The sequence below is a fragment of the Hyperolius riggenbachi genome, chromosome 8 (assembly GCF_040937935.1).
Source record: "Hyperolius riggenbachi isolate aHypRig1 chromosome 8, aHypRig1.pri, whole genome shotgun sequence".
Classification (NCBI taxonomy): Eukaryota; Metazoa; Chordata; class Amphibia; order Anura; family Hyperoliidae; genus Hyperolius; species Hyperolius riggenbachi.
Genome location: NC_090653.1, coordinates 240420566 through 240442251, shown reverse-complemented (window position 1 = coordinate 240442251; position 21686 = coordinate 240420566). Strand labels below are relative to the sequence as shown.

The following is a 21686-nucleotide window of genomic DNA, read 5'->3' as shown; positions in this document are numbered from 1 at the left end:
GATGAGACATTTACAAGTGGGATGGAACGCTCGGCCTGTGGGCCACTCATGTGGAAAAATGAGGCACTATCAATGAGTGTGGGCTGAGAAGTGTTTCCTCTGATTGTGATTTCCTTGTACATTTCATAACACTGCCTCCTTTGATAACTCACGCCAGGTCTCAAAGTGGTTAAACGGAGTCCTGTACTTCATTTAAATCCTTGATCTGGAACTTATTACCAGTAGATTAAATGGAGCCGACTTCTAATCTCCTCCTGTGGTACTCCCAGCTTTCTTTTCTGTAGATGGATGTGAAGTTTCTGTGCAGAGTTACCAGACTAGCCTTGTTACACGTCACTTGATAAAGTGACTGTGACATCAGGCAAACGTGACCTGCCTTTAAACCTTCAAGCACATAATTCATCTATAAAGAATACGATTAGGTGACGTCTATATCTGGGGTCCGATACTGTGTTGCTACTGTTATCTGTCTTTCTGAACTTGTTCTGGGGTTTTTTCTGAGTCCTCAGGCATGTGTTTTAAGTAGTAGCAAAAATCTGTATGTTATTAATCAACGATTGAAAATGTTGGTCTCTCTGTGTTTTTTTCCCCCTGATTTCTTCTTTGTTTGACTAACACGAAAAGTTAAAGCTGGTTTATAAATGTTGGTGCAAAACTGTTGTCCCCACATCAGCTAGTTTGATTCAAGTGAACCTTTGATGTCTACGTAAGACAGCAATAATCTAATTGGCTGCCATGGAGCAACAGCCATTTTGTTTTGCTCAAGTTCTATAAACTGGCCTTATTGTAACTAGATTGCCATTAACCCATAACAAGAATTTATCACAGCAGGTTCCTGCGTTCCCTGTGGGCTGCACGACACCCGTAGAATGTCAACGTCCATGGTGGCTCGCCTTGGCTTCTTCCCACGTAGAATGCCACGGTCCCTGGTGTGAGGGTATGTGCCCTTGGACTACATCGTGGAAGCCAGCACCATGCAGTCCATGGGCATATACACTTGCCTCAAGGTTTATCTCATCACGGAAAGCCTCAGACCACCGCTGGAGGAGACATGGCAATACCAAGAGTTACGATGCCATAGGCGGGTAGAATGATAAAGCTGCAGCTGGTGCTCATGTGTTTTTATCTTCTCTTTACCTTGTAGGGCTTTATTGGCATTCCGGGGTTATTTGGCCTGCCTGGAGCTGATGGAGAACGCGTAAGTGTACACTAATTATGCTACTACAATAATAATACGTATGTATATATTCCCAAACAGTTGATAACTCAGCTCAAAGACCCGCAGTATGCAGTAACTCTACACTGTGAAGTAGACTTCTCAGACTTATACATACAACCCACTTAAGTCTGCCCATATGTGGGACGGTATCATAGTCTTTCCTGGGTATCACATTATTTTGGGTACAAAGTTGTGTGATAACAGAGGTCTACTGATGCTAAGTTGTAGGTATCCTGTGTTTTTGTAACCCCCATACATATCCTGCCGTTTGCCTCATCTCCTGTGCTGTACTCAACACTAGCCTCCCCTCATGCCGAACACTAACTAACTTTTTGGTTACTTCTACCCATCCATTACAATCGATTCCCCACCACCACCACTCTGTGTAGCTGGACTTCTCTGTGTTTATCTACCAGGATAGATTACACTTGCTGGATGTATTTTGTTCCTGCAGGAACCTCACAGATAGATCCTGCTGCAAGGTACCTCTTGCCTGTCCTCTCCTCTCTATAAAGCAGAACATGCTGATTGGCTGGGAGTTAGGCCAATGACGGTGGGTGGCAGGAAAGAGAGACTATATAAATACTAAATAATAATAATAAATAATAAGAGAGAGACCTAGGAAAAACGCACACTGGCGAAGGCACACACAAACTCTAACTCTTCCAACTCCAGATAATAGTGTGGTACTTTCAGTGTATACATTGCTTAGGCACACTAAGGCTGGCCATACACTGGTCGATGTGGCCAAAAGATAGATCCCTCTCAAAGCATTATCTGATCAGAGCAAGAGAGGGATCTATCAGCATGAAATCTATTAAAAAACAATCTAACCGGAGCGTTGCACTGCTCCTGCCCTGCCTCTGATCGATCAAAATCTATATGGTATAATCAACCGACTCAGCATGTTGGGGACCAGATTTCTAGTAGATTAGATCAAATGAGCAAGTTGGCTGGATGTCTACGGTATAAATTGACCCGTGTATGGCCAGCTTTAGAGCAGATATTTTGTGGAATAAATCAATTATTCTTCAAATATGTAGTGATACCACTGAGGCTTCCAGCTCATGTTTCTTCCATATGCGTTGGTTGAGCCAACACAATAGTGATACCCTTTACATTGTGTCATTTGCCCATTTTACTGTTAATGTAGTTTAAAGAGGAACTGTAGTGAAAATGACAGTATTAATAAAAATGCTTATTTTTTTCACAGTATTCATTAATAGATTATTTAGTGTTTGGCCATTGAAAATCTTTCCTCTTCCTGATTTACGTTCTGAAATGTAACACTGGTGGTGACATCTTTTGTACTGGCAGATGATATGTATGGAATGTTCATTTACTGAGAGCTCTATGCACAGTGGGAGATGTTGCTTGCTTGGCAGTTGGAAAAAGCTGTTATTTCCCACAATGCAACGAGGTTCACAGACAGCAAACGGTCAGGACCATGGTCATGACATCACACTGTGGGAGGGGTTTCACCACAATATCAGCCATACAGACCCCTTGATGATCTATTTGAGAAAAGGTCAAGATTTCTCATAGGAAAGGGAGATGATGACTTCTGACTGAGATGAAGTCCAATCCTGGGTTAACGTTCCTTTTTAAGTGTAACAGGGATGGCAACACATATGAGGAGTATAATGAGATATTATACAACCCTATTATAATATGCTTGTTTAATACAGTATCTCACTACAATCCTCATATGTGATGCTATGTATATCACTTGGCACCAGTGCTTACAAAGCGTGCCCTGGCAGAGGCCTATCATCTGCTGACAGAGACATAACACTTCCCCGTGACGTTTAGCAAAGCCACAAGCTTTCAAGTGACAAATGCTGCCATCCCACTGCTGTGAAAAGAACAGTTCTCTTGCGATGTTCAAAATGTAATTACAAACATTCCTTTGCCCTGTCCTCTAACCCCCCCCCCCCCCAAAAAAAAAGTGTAAATATACAGAAAGGCCCAGCGCAATAGAGAAGACCACAGCCAGCTGGCCTGTCCTTCCAGAGTGGAGAGCACAGATATTTGTGGTCAGTTTGCTAATGAAGCTGGGGATAACAGATAACTATTTGTTTTATAGATTAGTGTAACTTGGGAGCAGTTCTGTCTCCCGTCACAGCGGGTGACAGGTTTATGGGACCGACAGACAAACACGGGGAGTGTGTAAATGGAAAGACTACTCATCTTGATGGGAAGTCATGACCCTCTTTAAAAGTAAGCCTGTATGAATGGCGATTCTATTAGTCTGACAATATCCCCTATTGCCAAGAACATATTTATCAAGTGCTGACAGAAGAGTGATCATCTGTGGAGGGCTGAGAGGGATCTCAGAATCTTTCTCATTAAGGGACTGCTTAGATAGAAAATAAGCTTATAATCTTAGGTCGCAGGTTGACAGTAGTTTGATGGTTTTAAAAGAGAACTCCGTGAAGTTTCATTTGATGGGCACTGCATTAAAACACAACACATAAAATTAACTTTTGTGCATGTCCTTTGAAATTTATCAGTTACAACATTGTAATGTTCTTTAAAGTACATCTATCAATTAAAGCAACTTAAAAAAAAACCATGCTGTATGTCAGGGCTCACGTTACCACAACTACTAGGTTCAATTTCTTTCCTCACTCAGCTCTACCTCTCTGCTGTAAAATCATCCCCTCCGGATACAAAAGATGTCAGCTCTGCAGGGCTGGACCATGTTCCTGCACAGGGGAGTTGCTATCAACTCCTCAGTGTACAGTGATGTGAAAAACTATTTGCCCCTTCCTGATTTCTTATTCTTTTGCATGTTTGTCACACTTAAATGTTTCTACTCATCAAAAACCGTTAACTATTAGTCAAAGATAACATAATTGAACACAAAATGCAGTTTTAAATGATGGTTTTTATTATTTAGTGAGAAAAAAAACTCCAAATCTACATGGCCCTGTGTGAAAAAGCGATTGCCCCCCTTGTTAAAAAATAACTTAACTGGTTTATCACACCTGAGTTAAATTTCTGTAGTCACCCCCAGGCCTTATTACTGCCACACCTGTTTCAATCAAGAAATCACTTAAATAGGAGCTATCTGACACAGAGAAGTAGACCAAAAGCACCTCAAAAGCTAGACATCATGCCAAGATCCAAAGAAATTTAGGAACAAATGAGAACAAAAGTAATTGAGATCTATTAGTCTGGTAAAGGTTATAAAGCCGTTTCTAAAGCTTTGGGACTCCAGCGAACCACAGTGAGAGCCATTATCCACAAATGACAAAAACATGGAACAGTGATGAACCTTAAAGAGGCCACAAAAGACCCCAGGACAACATCTAAAGAACTGCAGGCCTCACTTGCCTCAATTAAGGTCAGTGTTCACGACTCCACCATAAGAAAGAGACTGGGCAAAAACGGTCTGCATGGAAGATATCCAAGGCGCAAACCACTTTTAAGCAAAAAGAACATTAAGGCTCGTCTCAATTTTGCTAAAAAACATCTCAATGATTGCCAAGACTTTGGGGAAAATACCTTGTGGACCGAAGAGACAAAAGTTTAACTTTTTGGAAGGTGCGTGTCCCATTACATCTGGCGTAGAAGTAACACAGCATTTCAGCAAAAGAACATCATACCAACAGTAAAATATGGTGGTGGTAGCGTGAAGGTCTGGGGTTGTTTTGCTGCTTCAGGACCTGGAAGTCTTGCTGTGATAGATGGAACCATGAATTCTACTGTCTACCAAAAAATCCTGAAGGAGAATGTCCGACCATCTGTTCGTCAACTCAAGCTTAAGCGATCTTGGGTGCTCCAACAGGACAATGACCCCAAACACACCAGCAAATCCACCTCTGAATGGCTGAAGAAAAACAAAATTAAGACTTTGGAGTGGCCCAGTCAAAGTCCTGACCTGAATCCTATTGAGATGTTGTGGCATGACCTTAAAAAGGCAGTTCATGCTAGAAAACCCTCAAATAAAGCTGAATTACAACAATTCTGCAAAGATGAGTGGGCCAAAATTCCTCCAGAGTGCTGTAAAAGACTCGTTGCAAGTTATCACAAACGCTTGATTGCAGTTACTGCTGCTAAGGGTGGCCCAACCAGTTATTAGGTTCAGGGAACAATTTCTTTTTCACACATTAAGTTACATAAATTATGTTAATTAAAATAGATGAGTAATATAATCTCTTAACCACCCTGTTTTAAAAGAATAGGCAAATGTTTGCGATTTGATGAGTGCAGCCATCTTTTTGGTTGAAAAGAGGTGACAGGGAGCATGAGTTCCACCTGTCCTGTGTCCTGATCACCCCCCCCCCCCCAGTTGCTAGGCAACGAGAACAACAAAATCATCAGAAATTCCATAATGCTTTGCACAGTATTGGGAAAAATGCCTGGGCAGTTTTCTTTTATGGGGCGGAGCTTAGCGTCTTTGCAGCCAAAAATGAGGCTTTGATAAGAAAAACAAAGTTCTGATGCCGTGAAACTGTTAAAGAAACACCAAGCCTTTTCAGTGCTGCTGAGTAGATTTTTAGTCTGGGGATTCACCTTAACTAGGAGTAAATCTGATCATTTATCCAGCAGCCAGCTATGATATCAATCAGCTTCAGTGAGGGGTAAATATGCATTGAAATTACATTAGAGCAGTCTTATAAGTAATTCATATTCATTTTTTTTACTGTGGTCGATTCATTAGGGCAAAAATGCAATTTTGAATGTAATCCCACTGTAATGCTTTCTGAACAATGTGAAAGGTAAACATCTCATTTCACACATAATCATATATTATAATAAAATAAAGTTTAAACTCCCAAATACAAATGTCTGCTTTTTCCTTCTACATTTTAATGACCTGTTTCAAATCTTATGTCAAACAGCATTTCCCCTCAGTTCCCATCTAGCAGCCAAGGAGCCCTTTTTACAATGGGAACACAAACAGCAGTTAAAGCATTTGTCATGGCTGGGGGGTGACATTTTAGGACCTCTGTCATTTCGTTGTCTTTTTTTTTTGCAGAGATTTCCCCTCCTGTCCTTTCTAGATAATTGGGGCAGGAAATCTCCTCACTAGGGACACATCAGTAAAAAAAACTGACACAAATGTGAACGGCTTCTATTTATAAAATAAGAGCCATTCACTATCCGTTTAGCAATGAGCGGAGAACTGACAAAAAAATGTCAGTTTCTCCGCTCAAGTGGGAACCGAGCCTGAGCCAAGCCGGTAAACGGTAAAGCCAGGGCCGGCGCTACCATAGAGGCAAAGGAAGCAATTGCCCCAGGGCCCCAGAGCCTGTAGGGGCCCCCAGTGGCTACAAGAGGACATTTTTTTTTTCAAAAAGACCTTATAGTTTCAAAGGAAAAAAAAAAATACATTTAAAAACCTGCCGACTTTAACGGCTAACAGCAAATCCACCTGCTAGAAACCCCAAATTTGCAGGATATGTTAAGGAGATCATTGGGAATAAGAGGAAAAAACTATTTTTCAAAAAGACCTTATAGTTTTTGAGAAAATCGATTTTAAAGTTTCGAAGGAAAATGTATACTTTTAAATGTGGTAAATGTCACTTTTAGTAGCAAATCCATCGGTAGTGTAATTTTACATGTATCAAAAGAAAGAGCGATGAATTTCCTGATGGGGTTCTTCAGGGGGTGGAAACTCCTCCGCAGCCGCAGCGCTTTGGCCAGGGATCGCTATACAGCCGCAATATGGCTGTATGAAGATCCCTGCCATTTTTCCTATTATCCCAATTTTTTTGGGGGGGGAGAGTGTGGGAAATTTAAAAAAAAATTATGTGGGTCCCGCCTCCTGAAACTTTTTTTAACCCCTTGTCCCCCATGCAGGCTGGGATAGCCAGAATGTGGAGCTCCAACCGATTGGGGCTTCACACCCTGACTATACCAGCTGCAAAAAGGTCCCTTAATGACGGTTTTTGTTTCGGGGTATCTGTTGGGGGGGGGGGGGGCAGGTTTATTTTGCCCTGGGGCCCCATTGTTGCTAAAACCGGCCCTGGGTAAAGCAAACATAAAAGAGGAACGTCAACCCAGGCTTGAGCTTTATCCCAGTCAGTAGCTGATACCCCCCTACCCATGAGAAATCTTTACCGTTTTAAAATTATCATCAGGGACATCTGTATGGCTGATGTTGTGGTAAAACCCCTCCCACAGTGTGGTATCAGGGCCATGGCCCTAACAGTTTGCTGTCTGTGAACCTGGTTGCATTGTGGGAAATGATGGCTTTTTCCAACTGCCAAGCAATATAGAAGTCTCCGTAAACGATCATTCTGCACATATCACCTGGCAGTACGAAACATGTTGCCGCCCGTGATAAATTTCAGAAGAAAAATCAGGCAGAGGAAACATTTTACAGTCGGCAAAGAATGACTAAATAATTTATAAATGTATATTGTAAAAAAGGCCATTTTATTCATGATGTTCTTTTCACAACAGTTCTCTAAATTGCTTGCAAGGGAATTTAAAGCCAAAAAAATATTTAAAATAAACACATGAGGTAACTTCAAATTAACATTACATAGTTACCTTGCCATCAGTTCCTCTCAGAAGCTCACCATTTTCTTCTGACAATGATCCCTTCCAGTTCTGACAATATTTTGTCAGATCTGAAATATATCAGTTGCTGTCAGTAAAATATCAGTTGCTGTCAGTTATAGCTGAGAGAAAAACTGATGTACCAGGTAATGTCTATGTTTCCCTATGGCTCAAGTGGGCGATGTTACAGTTTAACTGTGTGCTGACCAGAAAGCTGTTATGGGTAATGGCCATTTTCAAAATGGAGGATGGAAAATTCCCTTGATCACAGTGAACAAACAGGACGCGGGACAGGAGAAAGACACTGAGGAGTAGACTACTTGGAAGGTAAGTATGATTTGTGTATGCTTATATTGACTTTTAATGTTCACTTCAGGTTTTCTTTAACACCTAAAGTGATATTTAGTTTGGATATTAGTTTAGGGCTAAGGGCTGTATAGACATGATGCTTAACTCCCACCAGAGAAGCATGTTCTGCTACATGGAAAAGGGACTAGGGAGGGCTGGTGCACACCAAGAGCTTTTCTGAGATTTTTTAAAAACACCATTGCTTTGAAAAATGCTTGGCTAATGTTTTTGAATGGGATGGAGCACACCAGAGCGATTAGCTTTTTTCCCAAATGCATACTCAGGTCCTGCAGCATTTTTGCTGATTTCTGAGGCGATTCAGCCTCAATGTTTATAGGAAAGTGGAAAACCGCTCTGAAAAGCACTAGAACAGAGCGATTTTCCAAGCGTTTTTGTTACAGAAGCTTTTCAGTTACAGCTCTACTGTAGCAAAATATAAAAAATGCTACACCAAAACGCTCCAAAAATCTCTAGGCATGCTTAGAAAATCGCTAGGCACATGCCTAGAATCACCTTTTATATTTTCAGATGAAACGATCATGAATAATTGTTTTTTTTTTTGAAATCTAAGGTGTATATGTGGCTTTAAGTTACACTTTCTGGCTTGACAGTCAAACTTGCTGGGGTTCTCCTCCTTCCGTTGTTGCAAAAGGCCAACAGAACTACTGAATGACACTACTTATATAGGGATTAATCTTTGTCACGCTTATGTATTCTCTACATTATCCACCCAGCATCACTACTCAGCCGAACCTCTATTGCTAGCTGACACACATCCCAGAAAATGGGGTATAAGCATCCAATAAACACCATTAGGGGCCATTGGAAGTGTACAGTAGTCCTAACTGACAGTTGTGCAGGAGGCAGCATCCATCCAACTGCAGAGAGAGAAGGTCTGAGTCAAGGGATTTGTTCTGACAAGCAAAGACTGGCTTATCCTGACTAGTCTAGGAGAACACATGGAGAAACATGTGATTGGTTTGATCAGCTGATAGATTTGCAAAGCTCTAATTTGCTGTGTTCACAACATGCTTTAGCACATGCTAATGACTAGCAAATCAAAGACTTGCATATCTATCACCTGACCAAACTGATCACATGTTTCTCCATAAATTCTAGACATGGTCAATACTAATCCTGACTGTCTTGTGAGAGTGATGATGAGTTGGAGGAGGATTCAGATCTCACTGCTGTAAAATTACTCAGTCATATGAACAGGAAGTGGGAGCTACAGGAGCCAGCCAGTTGGGTAACTTGAATGCATTTCCTAGTACAGGCGTGTAAAGCACAAAACTGCTAATTAATGCTAATGTCTTATCCTGTGCGTTAAAGAAATGGGAGTCTCAATTAAGGTTTTATGCCATGTTTTTCAACATGGACTTACTGTAGCTTTCTTTACTACACAGCTGTAAAACAAACATCTGTTCTAGATATAAAACTCACCAGCCATTCCAGCTAATAAAGCTCCAAAAATAAAACCATAGTATGTACCATCTCATATTTTTCTGATTAAAAAATATTTAGAAAAATCTAATAAATACAACAAAAAATTGCTGTAGCTTCCCTTGAGACCCAGAACCATAAAAGATTCATATTCCTGGCATAGCTGGATGCTTTCTGCTTGTCAATCATTAGCATTGAGAAGGTTGTTTTGTCAGTGCAGATCTTAATCCCCGGCATGAATACATATTTTCTGTGCTGCAGAGCATAATGCAGGCTAAGCCCAGTGAAGTGATGGTGGCGGCCCCTCTCTCAGCACCTGTTCTGTGGAGGTGGAAGTGCGGCCTCCTTTGTGTTTGCCTTTCTAGGATCGCTCCATGTTGGCGCTGCACATAGGATCCTTTGTCATCTTGTAACCTAAGCCCTCTGCTTTTGTCTCCACACAGGGTTTGCCTGGAGTTCCTGGGAAGAGGGGCACCATGGGTAGGCCGGTAAAGTTTTTCCTTGTCTACTTTGCAGTCCTTGTGTTATGAATCAGGAAACAGAGTCTTTCTGCTGATCCATGTCATTTCAAGATTTCCCTTTGTGCAGCACTTTTCCATTTACCATGGATTTATTTTACAATAGACACACTGTATTTACACACACTTGGTGTAATTTAAATTGCAGCCCCTATTTATGGAACCATTTTTAAGGACACATGCCACAAGTTTAACCCAAGGGAGCTAGCGCCAGGTATTTAAAAGTACATTTGCCATTACAGTAAGGTATTTCTCCTTTACATAACACCCTTTCTGCATTAACATCAAACTTGCCAAAAAAAAAATGTTATCATCCACAGAAATGCTAAACCTAATGTGGACCTGAACTATTGCACAGCACAGAGCTACAATTTCCACTTGGCTGCTATTATATCCACACACACCGCCTAGTGTGAAATTATAGGGTTCTCTGACTGAGCTCTGATATGTGAGCCAGTCACTAGAGAGAAAATAAGGCTTTACACTATAGAAAATTCTGCATCTGCTCTGGTAAGATATGCAGGGCAGTGTTGAACTCACAGCATTAGTCCTGTTTTTCACATTTGCTTTTAGATTGGGTTAAAGTACGATGAGGGAAGTGGTGTAAAGTACGATGAGGGAAGTGTCTACTGTGAACACAATTCTCACAGCACTTTCACCTAGTCAAGAAACTGTGCCCAAAAAGGGTCAGACTAAGTTCCTTGTAGTAAAATGTATGAGATCTTTCCACTGGCACTACTGCTGTTGCCAGTCACCTGCATCCCACCTGACCTTTCACCAACCTATAAATTGCTCACCTGGAGCAAGTATGCAAGTTTGGAGTCTTCTAAAAACCTGATACTTGCTGAAGATAAGTGCTTTGAGTCCTATGGGAGAAAAGCACTTTACAAATGTTATTGTATTGTATAAGTGGTCTAGGAAATGTCATAGCTTGAGGATTCACCTTATGGCCAGAAAAGTAGCATTTTAAAGCAGACTTGAACTTAGAACTTCCTCTCTGCTCTAAAAAATAAGAAACCGCATAATAACCTTTGTAGAAAAACATTTCTTTGTTACAGCTGATACAAATTATTCTGCATTGTGTCTACTTCCTGTTTTCATGGAAGCCGACATGGGGTTAACACCCTGTATTTACGAATTAGCTGCTCTGCCAGCTGACACAGCTGAGAGATCAAATTACACTGGTGACTATTCACAGCTGAGGGGGAATTAGACAGGCTAAACTCTCTAAATACATACAGGATTAATTTCTCTATGTTTTATTTATGTCCTGTGCAAGTTCATGTCCACTTTAAAAAGATCAAAGGGGCAACCTTCTTAGTTTTCTAGTGACAAGTGTACTTTTCAATAACAAAGGAGTTTTGTCGAGAGCACGATCTTACTGGTTGCAAACAGTTCACATAAAAGGGCAGTGGGCACTGATTCACAGAGTAATAAAAACGTATCATGGTACAGATTTATTGGCATGCAGTGAGCAGAAAACATGCTGGGAATAGATTGCATGATGCACATAAGTACACATTTACATATATTTGCCATAAGTGTGATCAACCGTGAAATGTTCACATACCAGTTTTACTCATGAGGCTCCTCTGACTACTCAACCCACTATACTCAACCCACTATACTATAAGAGAGAGAGAGAGAGAGAGAGAGAGTGTGTGTGTGTGTGTGTTGAGCAGTGGTGCTTGAAAGTTTGTGATCCTTTTTCTGTAATTTTATAGGAACGTGACCGAAAACTTCATGTGATGTTCAAGAAGCTCGTTAATCAAATGAAAAAATAACATACTGTATCTGTGTTTGGCAAAAGCTAGTGAATACTTAGGATTATCATATAAATTTGAAGGTGAAATCAGAGTCTGGTGTTTTCAGTCTATGCAGGGCGGGATTTAGGCCAAGGCCACCTAGGCCAATCGCCTAAGGCACCACAGTAGCAAAGGCACCAAAGCAGCAGGCTAAACTGGTGCAGCATTTGCAAGCTTGCAAATGCAGCAATGCAGGGAGATCAGGTAAGTGCCTGACTGCACTACTCTGCTGCTAGCGTCCTGTGCAGCAGCCACCTTGCTCTCTGTGCACATTTGCATTGTGGTTGGCAGCTATGGACTTGGGCAGCATTGGAAACGGAAAGGAATAGGAAGCTTCTGCACTGGAAACGAGTGGAGAAATGAGTGACACTGATAGCTGTTGCGGTGTGAAGGCGAGCTGGCTACCTATACTGAAGGGCGGGGGGGGGGGGGGCTTAAGGGAGTCATCTGGTTACCTATACTGGAGGAAAAGGGGGAGGGGTCATCTGCCTACCTATACTGGGGGAGGGGGGTCATCAGGCTACCTATACTAGAGAGAAGGGCAGAGGGGTCATCTGGCTACCTATTCTGGAGGGAAGGGTGGAGGCGCTTTTCGCTACCTATACTGAAGGGGCGCAGCTGGTGACAATGGCCTTGGGTGGTAAAGATTACAAATCCGGCCCTGAATCTATGAAGCATCAGATGATGATTTAGGTCAGCATTTAAGTCTGTTTCCTCTGTAGCACAGTCCAGCCTGCAACTACTGTATATATTGATCTGAGACTTACAGTATCTATGAGTTTTGAGTTCTATGGGAGAAAAGCTTTTCACAAATATGTTATTGAATTGTATACATTTACATAAAAAATGTTCATAATCCCTAAAATGCGCGTGTCCAAGAAGCTTGCTTGCTCCCTCAGGAGAAACAAGCTAACTTCAAGTAGACTTCCACATCAGTCCTAACCACTGTACTTAAAACTACCTTTGTGACCAAAGGGTAGTGTCTGCACCTCCTGGTGGATGATCATTGCTAAAGGCGCGTATACATGGCATACTTTTTCAAACGACGGGTCCGTCAGACCCTCTCGCGGGGCGGTTGTTCTGCCAACAGTTGCACGTGAGTACAAGCTCTCGGCAGAGTTTTTGACTGATCCGCGCAGAACGACCGCCCTTCGGGAGGGTCTGACGGACCCGTCGTTTGAAAAAGTACTGTGTGTGTAGACGCCTTAAGCCTCAAGGAAACCCCCAAATTGGAGGAAAAACACAATGCTGCCCGTGTTCATCGTGAAAAACCTTTAAATAGAAATCACATGGTTTTCCATGTCTCACAAAAAATGTCATGTTTGGTGGTGAGGACCTAAATTGAGGTTACAAAGTCTTACATGAAATTGGCCTTGATAAAGCAGGTTTGATATGTGAAATGGGTGTTGCAGCAACCCCTTAGATTCCAACTGTAATTCTCCTCTAGTGCAAGGAGAGAAATATGACGAAATGTCTGAGTTGCTGCTGCAGTCATTGTTCTCCAGCTTTTTCTCATTTATCTGGTTTCATTATTCTCATACTGTATCCATATGTGCCCCTTCGCCAACTGCCATTCTAAGGAAATTGGATAATTTTCAGAGATAGGGGTGGGATGATTTGTGTGATATGTCAGTTACTGTCGTTAAAGTTACCCTTCACCAATAGACGATTATTGCTGAAAGCTGAGGATTTTGGCGAGACAAGGCCATGTTCTGGATGTCATTAGTGATCTTTACACCACAATAGTTATTAGCAGCTGGTGGGTCTCAGGAGGAAAGTAAACTTGGATTGTTTTGCCTTAAAAGCTATTGTTCCTATAAGTTGTGTGCATGCTCATTTGAACATGTGCCGAGAAAGAGAGAAATAATGTGTCTGGCAGTCTATATCTTGGTTTTTGGAGGTTTTATTTTTTGTTTTTTTTGTACCTGTATCTTGATGTTGTATGATTTTGCCACAGATCTTATTCCAGCACCAAAACAGACTCCAATAAAGGCCCATACCCACTAAGCAATCTTCCGATTTTTATCCAATGACCAGCAATTTTTTAAGCAACGAGCGATCGTTTCAGCAATCTCACGATGTGGGTACAGGTGCAGGATTACACAAACATCATTTAGTGACGCACTACGATAATGGCCATCACAGTGCAGTGTTCTCCCCAGGCTTTTTTAGCCGGGTGCTCCACCCAGCTAGTTTTGGTGAGCACCCGGCTGTCATCAGCTCAACTCCTTCTCTGCTATAAGCAGAGTTGTGCAGAGAAGCGCCGGCCCTGCATTTTCTCATCTCGCCCCACCCGGCTACTTTTCATGCCACCCGGCTGGAAAAAAATTCTGGGGAGAACACTGCGGCAGATCAAATTTTTAAGATCTCCAATGACTCCGCACAAAGTACTGCTTGACTTCCCGTTCGCGCCAGTCGTGTGCCGTCCTGTGACGTCACATGTACTCACCGAGCGGAAGATGTATCATGGAGCGCTCTTTGTCAGGGGGATGTCGCTGGAACCATCTTCCTCTGTGGGGTGGTGAGTATTTGGCTTAACTCACAAAGTCACACAATCATTGACCTCCCAACCCCTGTCGCTCCCAATCCTAACCTAACACTGATCCTTACGCTTGACCTATCCCTGACCTTCTCTTCTAGCTTAGGACCTTAATAAACCAGTTAACTTACCAGTATATTTTGGATATCTACTTGTCATTTTGTGTCTACTCCCAATCTCCATCAAGCCATGCAACATGGCGATTTCATCAATTTTTGGCAAATAAATATATTTAAAGTGACGCTTAAGCTTGAAAAAAAAAATCAGTTTTCTTTACCTGGGGCTTCTACCAGCCCCCTGCAGCCATCCTGTGCCTTGCAGTCTCGATCGGGTCCTCCTGTCCCCCGCCGCCAGCTACTTTCATTTTCGGTGACAGGCCTGGCCACGCATCTGCTTCTACGCATTCCTGTCCGCAATAGCGCCCTGCCCTCATTTTTTTTTCAAGCTTAAGCATCCCTTTAAGAGTTTGGCTATTTAGTTTGTTCACGGCACATACATCATCTTTTCATCTCAAGGTGCCCATTAACGATACAATTTTACCTAATGATCGACCTTCCAATCTGATAATTTTGATTGGAAGGAAATAATCGGAAAGCATTGATTGGGCCCATAAATGGAATAAAAATTATAACCAATCCGATCATTTCAGATGGAATCGATCTATAAAATGGATCAACAAATTGATTCATTTGTAGACATTTGGTAAAACTGCATCGTTAATGCAGTGATATAGTTCTGCCTTACCCTGACATTAACTGCAGGATCACTCTAAAGCAGAGTTTCCCAACCCTGTCCTCAAGGCCCACCAACAGTACATGTTTTGCAGGAAACCACAAACATGCACAGGTGAGGTAATTAGTGTCTCAGCAGAGCTGATTAACTACCTGTGTGGATTTCCACAAAACATGCACTGTTGGTGGGCCTTGAGGACAGGGTTGGGGATCACTGCATCTGTGGGTTGAGTGCCCTTTTCCACTACGAGTGTGATTGCACTGCGTTTGTGATTGCGCATTCTCCTTTCCACTTGCCATGATTTCACTGTATAGCCGTCAGGAACGGGGTGCGGTCGCAACCAGAATCGCGCAAGCCAACAATTGCAATTTACATGTAAATCATGGTGCTCTCGACAATCGGCAAAACAGCTCTGATCCGCTTTTTGAAGCGGATCCCAGCCAGTGTAAAAGGGCCCTTAGGGCCCTTTTCCACTAGAGAGTTTGTGATTCCTGAATCGCAAATCGCTAGAGATTTTAAAATCGCTAGGGTTTGCTGAATAACATAGGAATCGCGGTAGGTAATTTCCACTACTGCAATTTGATTTTTACAAAAACGCCATTGCGACGCGGAGCGATTATTGCCGCAATTTTGCTATGCTATGCAGTCGGAGGGAAAAAAAGGACTTTTCTGAATCGCAATCGCTAGCCTTTAGCGCAAACGCTAGCGATTGCTAGTGAAAAAGGGTACTTAGTCCTTCCAGCTACCAACCAAGATCCCACAATTCCGAGGATAATTGTATCATCCAGTCACATGGTAGTATTCATATCTTGTCTGTGGTCAGATGTAATGCCTTTAAAGAGAACCTGAACTGAAAATAAAAAGTCAAAATAAGCATACACAGGTCATACTTACCTCCTGTGTAGTCTACTCCTCAATCTCTTTCTTCTCTCCTGCGTCCTGTTTGTGCACTGTGATCAATGGCATTCTCCTTACGCCATTTTAAAAATGGCCATTACCCCAAAACAGCTTACTGGTAAGCACACTGTTAAACTGTAATATCACGCACTTGAGCCATTGGGAAACATGGACATTACCTTGCACAGGCAGTTGTAACTGACAGCTGCTGATATATAACTAACAGCAACTGGTATATTTCAGTTCTGACAAAATATTGTCAGAACTGGAAGGGATCACTGTAAAGGTGGCCACACACACAATACAATAAAATGATCTGATTTTACAGCATTTCGATAAATATGATCGGATCTCCCGAAAAAATTGAAAGCTTTTTTTTTTCATTCGACTGAAAAATCCGATCGGATTTCCCATTTTTTCCGATTTTTATCGATCTGGAATGCTGGAAATTTTTCTTCAATCTTTCTAAAGATTGTATGGTGTGTGTTAGATTGTCAATTTATTAATATACACGCCCTAGCAATTTTCTCAGAGTTTCCAATCATTGTTATCATAATTGGGGAAAAATTTAACATATGTGTGTGGTACATTGGTCATATATTTGAAATGTTACAAATCAGTCAGAAAAAATGATTGTAATTTTTGAATTGAACAGATATTTTAAAAATTGTATGGTGTGTGGCTACCTTCAGAAGAAAATTGTGAGCTTCTCAGAGGAACTGACAGTGAGGTAAGTATGTACCGGTAATATTCATTTGCAGCTACGTCATGTGTTTATTTTAAATAATTTTACTCACTTCAGTTTCCCTTTACATGCTTGGTTTCATGTTTTAGCCTGTAGTAGAACAACAGCTGGAACCCGCTTTCTATGGGCAACAAAGACTTATTCCCTCAAGTTTTTGTGTGAGGCCTGGAGACTCTCAGTGTGTACTCAGTCTGAGATTCCCAGCATGCTTTCAAAGTCATGATTTCAGAATGGTTGGACAGAGAGAAGGCTCTGTCCACCTTATCTGGAAGAGAATCAAAGCCTTCTATCTGAGATAAAATGACTTGAAATAACTGTAGTTAAGCTGTGTAGCAATCAGTCTTTTCTTGCTATTACTCACATGTCCTGAACTGTGAACTGCGCACGTGATCGCGCGCAAACCTTCGCTTATCACGCGAAGTAACGCTGTTCGCGTGAAAACCTTTACACGCGGCAGATCATGTGATAAAGCAGTTATCACGCTTTAGAGAATCAAGCCCATTGTGTGAACTCTTTGAAACACATTGTGAAATTTGAAACCTGCTAGGGTTGTCTATGAATTTTTGAAAGTCCTTTTGTCACACAGAAATGCATTAGTAGAAACAAGGCCTCCATCTTTATTATCATAAATATTATTATTATTGCATATTTATATAGCATTGACAACTTCTACAGCACATTACAAACCATCTCTACCATAGTCATATTAGTACAATATACAATAACATTTGTTAGGCTCTTTTCTACCTTAGGACTCAAAGCACATACAGTAGATATGTCTGTGTTACAGAACTGTGGACTGTGTTATGGAGGAGATAGTCAGGTGTTCATCAATGCCAGACTAAACAGGTGGCTTTTCAGTTCCAAAGTGTAGGGGCAGCATGACAGAAGGCTCTATCTCCAAAAGTTTATGAGATGGACTCTGGGGTGGCCAAGTTACTAGATCCTTTTGATCTAAGATTGTGGGAGGTGCGATGTAGTTACAAAAATCTTTGCATTATGCAGGTCCAAGATTGCACAAGATTTACAATGTTAATAAGTCAATCTTAAATAGAATTCTCCATTTTATGGGTAGCCAGTGGAGTGAGTGAAGGATCGGGGTTATGTGACAATGACGGGGTTGGCACATTAACTGCCTTGCATCGGGGGTTCTGTACTAATTGGAGGTGGTGCAGGTCTTTGTTTGGAAAGCCTGTATAGAGAGCATTGCAGAAGTCCTTCTGTGATGTGATGAAGGCATGATCTCGGGTTGGAAGGTCTGCTGGAGGTATGAGGTGCTTAATTTTTGCAATGTTCCTTAGGAGAAAGAAGGAATGTTTCACAACAGCTGAGATTTGATTGATTGATTTGATTTGGACCGCCTATTCTTAGTTCCTATCATAGTCTAAAGCTGGCCATACACTGGCCCGATTTGCCGCCGTTTCGACAGCAGATTCGATCACTGGGATCGAATCTGCTACCAATCGTTCGCGCTACACGCCGAATTTCGATCCATTCTGTCCGATCCCGTCGATCGCGCCGTTTGGAAAATAACCGTCGATCGCCAGCGGGTAAAGAGCGCATCGATAGTGGCGTTCGAGTGACCGACGCAATAGAGCTGCAATACATTACCTGTTCCGCCGGTGCGACTCCCGGGTCTCCGCTCTTTTTCTCCGCTCTGGTCTGGTCTGGTCTCCGCCATGCTTCCCTTCTTCCTGTCCCGGCAGGAAGTTTAAACAGTAGAGGGCGCTCTACTGTTTAAACTTCCCCCAGACAGGAAGAAGGGAAGCATGCCGGAGACCAGACCAGACCAGACTGGAGAAGAAGAGCGGAGACCCGGGAGTCGCGCCGGCGGAGCAGGTAATGTATGCGGCGGGGGGGAGCGGCGGCAGCACCACCACCACCACAGATTGTGAACGGTTTCAGGCTGAAATCGGTTCACAATCTGTTTGCAGTAAAGGTAGCCATACGATCCCTCTCTGATCAGATTCGATCAGATAGGGATCTGTCTGTTGGTCGAATCTGATGGCAAATCGACCAGTGTATGGCTACCTTAAGGCCACATAGGGCTTGATTCACCTAGTTAACCTAGTTAACACGCCTAAAGACTTTTGGGCTTGATAAGCATTGCACTAAGTAGGTTAGCTCCGCTTTGAGGGAAAAACTTTGCGCGCAACGTGTTTTGCGCAAAGTCCGGTGTGCGCTAAACGTAGCATAGGGTTTAATGGCGTTGCGCGCATAAACTTTGGGCGCGTAAAAGTTTATGCAAAAAACTTTGCCGGCAAGTTTATTTTATCACGCCTAAACTGAGTTTAGGCATGATAATGGGCTTTTCACCAGCGTGCTAACAGTTAGCACGGCTTTGTGAATCAAGCCCATTGAGGAGAAACCAAATAACTTAAGAAACCGAAATGTGGGTCAATACAGTCCCTAAGTAATCAATCTCTGCCTTACTGGTACCCTCCCTCCTTTGATTGTTCTAGCTTTAAACTCTTCCCTTGCTGATACCCAATTATAACAATCACCCTGGGTTCTCCTTTAAATAAGTGTCATGCTGACTTTCTAGCATACACTACAAAGTGACTACAGATGTCTTATTTTATTCCAAAGGGTGATATAACCGTTTTCCTTGTCATTTGTGCTTAAACATTAACTCTGCAGAAGTATGCTTATGTAACTTATGTGAAGTCAGGAATACTTGTGCACATCTGTGACCATAGGGGTAAAAAGACCTTAGAAGCTTAGTGTGTACTAAGGTTAGACGTAATGTGGCTTTCATCAAGTAGAAACTCCTGCTTCCTCAAACAGGCAGCAGTCTTTAGATTTCGTTTGTGTAATCGGTCAGTTTATGGTCCTGGCACAGAACTCAGAACATCGTGTTTCTTGTCTTAGAGCTGTTTGAAATGAGAGTTTGGTAGGCTATCAGTAGGTGCTATCCTGCTAATTTGTGGACATACTTCTGTCAACCAAGGTCACCACACACCACCTCCCGTCAGTAAACTTGACTTGTAGGCTCTGGGTTCAGCATTTACATGTGTGGACTTAAAAGGAACCTGAGGTAAGAGGCATATGGTGGCTGCCATATTTATCTCCTTTTAAAGGAAACCCGAGGTGAGAGTGATATGGAGGCTGCGATATTTATTTTGTTTTAAACAATTACCAGTTGTATGGCAGTCGTCCTGATCCTGTGTCTGTAGTACTTTTAGCCAAAGGCCCTGAAAAAGCATATGCACATCAGGTACTCTGACTCAGCTGACTGACTGTTCCAAGGTTATGAGTCAAGGAGGCCATACATCAGGCAACTTGGTGGCCGATCAACTATCCGATTAGATCATTATAATTGAATTGGATGAAAATTGGCATCGCCAAGTGCCTGCCTGACAGACAATGTGGCCAATTTTGGGACGAAAATTGGTTGCATTGTTAATTGCGCATGCTGCAAGATGTTGGGCCGACTTACCCGATCGGGTGCATGAAATTTTGCGTCGATCAACAAAAGCAACTAAACCCCTGGCGATGTCCTCATCCCCCCGCCCTCCATGAAAATGTCCCCCTTCTCGGTGCCAAGTGTGATGTATACATTACCTGTCTGTGCTTGTCCCTCCACTGCTCCGGGTGCACTCAGCGGGCAAAAAAAGCACACCCCACATGGTTGGAGGACACACGTGTATGCAGAGGAGGAATCCCTGAAGCCAGCGGAGGTCGCGGACAGGGAATGTACACTTTACACTGGGCCCCGGGGGGACATTTTTCATTAGTGGACATTGGTGGATGTGGCACACAAGGCCGATTCCAAATAGATTTCAGCATGAAATTGACCGGTAATCAGCCTGTGGTGTATGGGTAGCTAACACATCTCTCTTATCAGGTTCGATTATAGAGAGATTTGTCTCTTGGTCGAATCTGCCCATACAATGCTAGATGTATGGCTACCTTTAGACACTACATATGCCAGAAGATTCACCAAATGAAGGAGAGCAGGGAGTGGCTGGCACTCGATTTTGGCTAACTGCACAGCAACCTGTACCTGGGATCGTAATGTGCTCCAACAATGTAGATTCCAAGTATATGCAGTAGAAAGAAAAGTTCTTTGGTCTCTGAGGAAGCAGGATTACCCGTGAAACGGCTGTTAGGCCGTCTATTTCTCCCATGCCTGTAACCCTGTTTGCAACTTTGTGAATAAACCCTGGAAGCATCCGTTCTGGTGCCCAGCACTTTCCTTTCTACTGCATATACTTGGTATGCTAGAAGATAACAGGACTGCCAGGCAACTGGCATTGTAATACCAGTTGCCTGGTAGTCCTGTTGATCTCGTTGGCATCAGTAGTGCCTGAATCACACACCTGAAACAAGCATGTAGCTAATCTTGTCAGACTCCAGGCAGAGACATCTGAACTGCATGCTTGTTCAGGGTCTATGGCTAAAAGTATTAAAGGCAGAGGATAACACTCCAGAGTTTCTCTTCAAGTATAGTTTAATAACTAACAAAATCATTGTAAGTCATAAGAGTAATTCTGGAATGTGATAGCATTAATAAAAGATCTTATAGAGATTTGTTTTTGAAGTTCTATACAGGATTTTGAGAGCATCCCACTCTGTTAAGTGTACAATCTGTGTAGCCTTACTATTTTCCCCAAAGTGTTCAGTAAGAACAAGAAGTATAGAAGTAGGTTTCCCAGACTCCTCTACTGTATGCACGTCTTTATGACCACAGAAGTGAGTGTTGCACGGCACACACATGTTACAAATGAATGACGACAAGGTACTTTGCATTGCGATGTACAGGTAATCCCTGGGTTAACGAACGAGATAGGGACTGTAGGTTCATTCTTAACCTGAATTTAAGTCAGAACACTGTGCCATCTCTGTCCCCTGTACCTCCTCTGTGCCTCCATTCTCTGTGCCGCCATTTTTTCTTTGATAATTTTTAAATTCGATTTTCTCA

General features: G+C 42.3%; 1 protein-coding gene across 6 annotated transcripts in view; it reads left to right on the top strand.

The window, feature by feature from the left end:
- Positions 1-21686, top strand: part of COL27A1 (collagen type XXVII alpha 1 chain) — a 728465-nt gene that overhangs the window by 348099 nt on the left and 358680 nt on the right. For all 6 annotated transcript variants that reach the window (XM_068248437.1, XM_068248438.1, XM_068248436.1 and 3 more), the window contains 2 exons: positions 1145-1198; positions 9970-10014. In XM_068248437.1, the coding sequence (XP_068104538.1) occupies positions 1145-1198; positions 9970-10014 (99 nt within the window). The remainder of the gene's footprint in view (positions 1-1144; positions 1199-9969; positions 10015-21686) is intronic.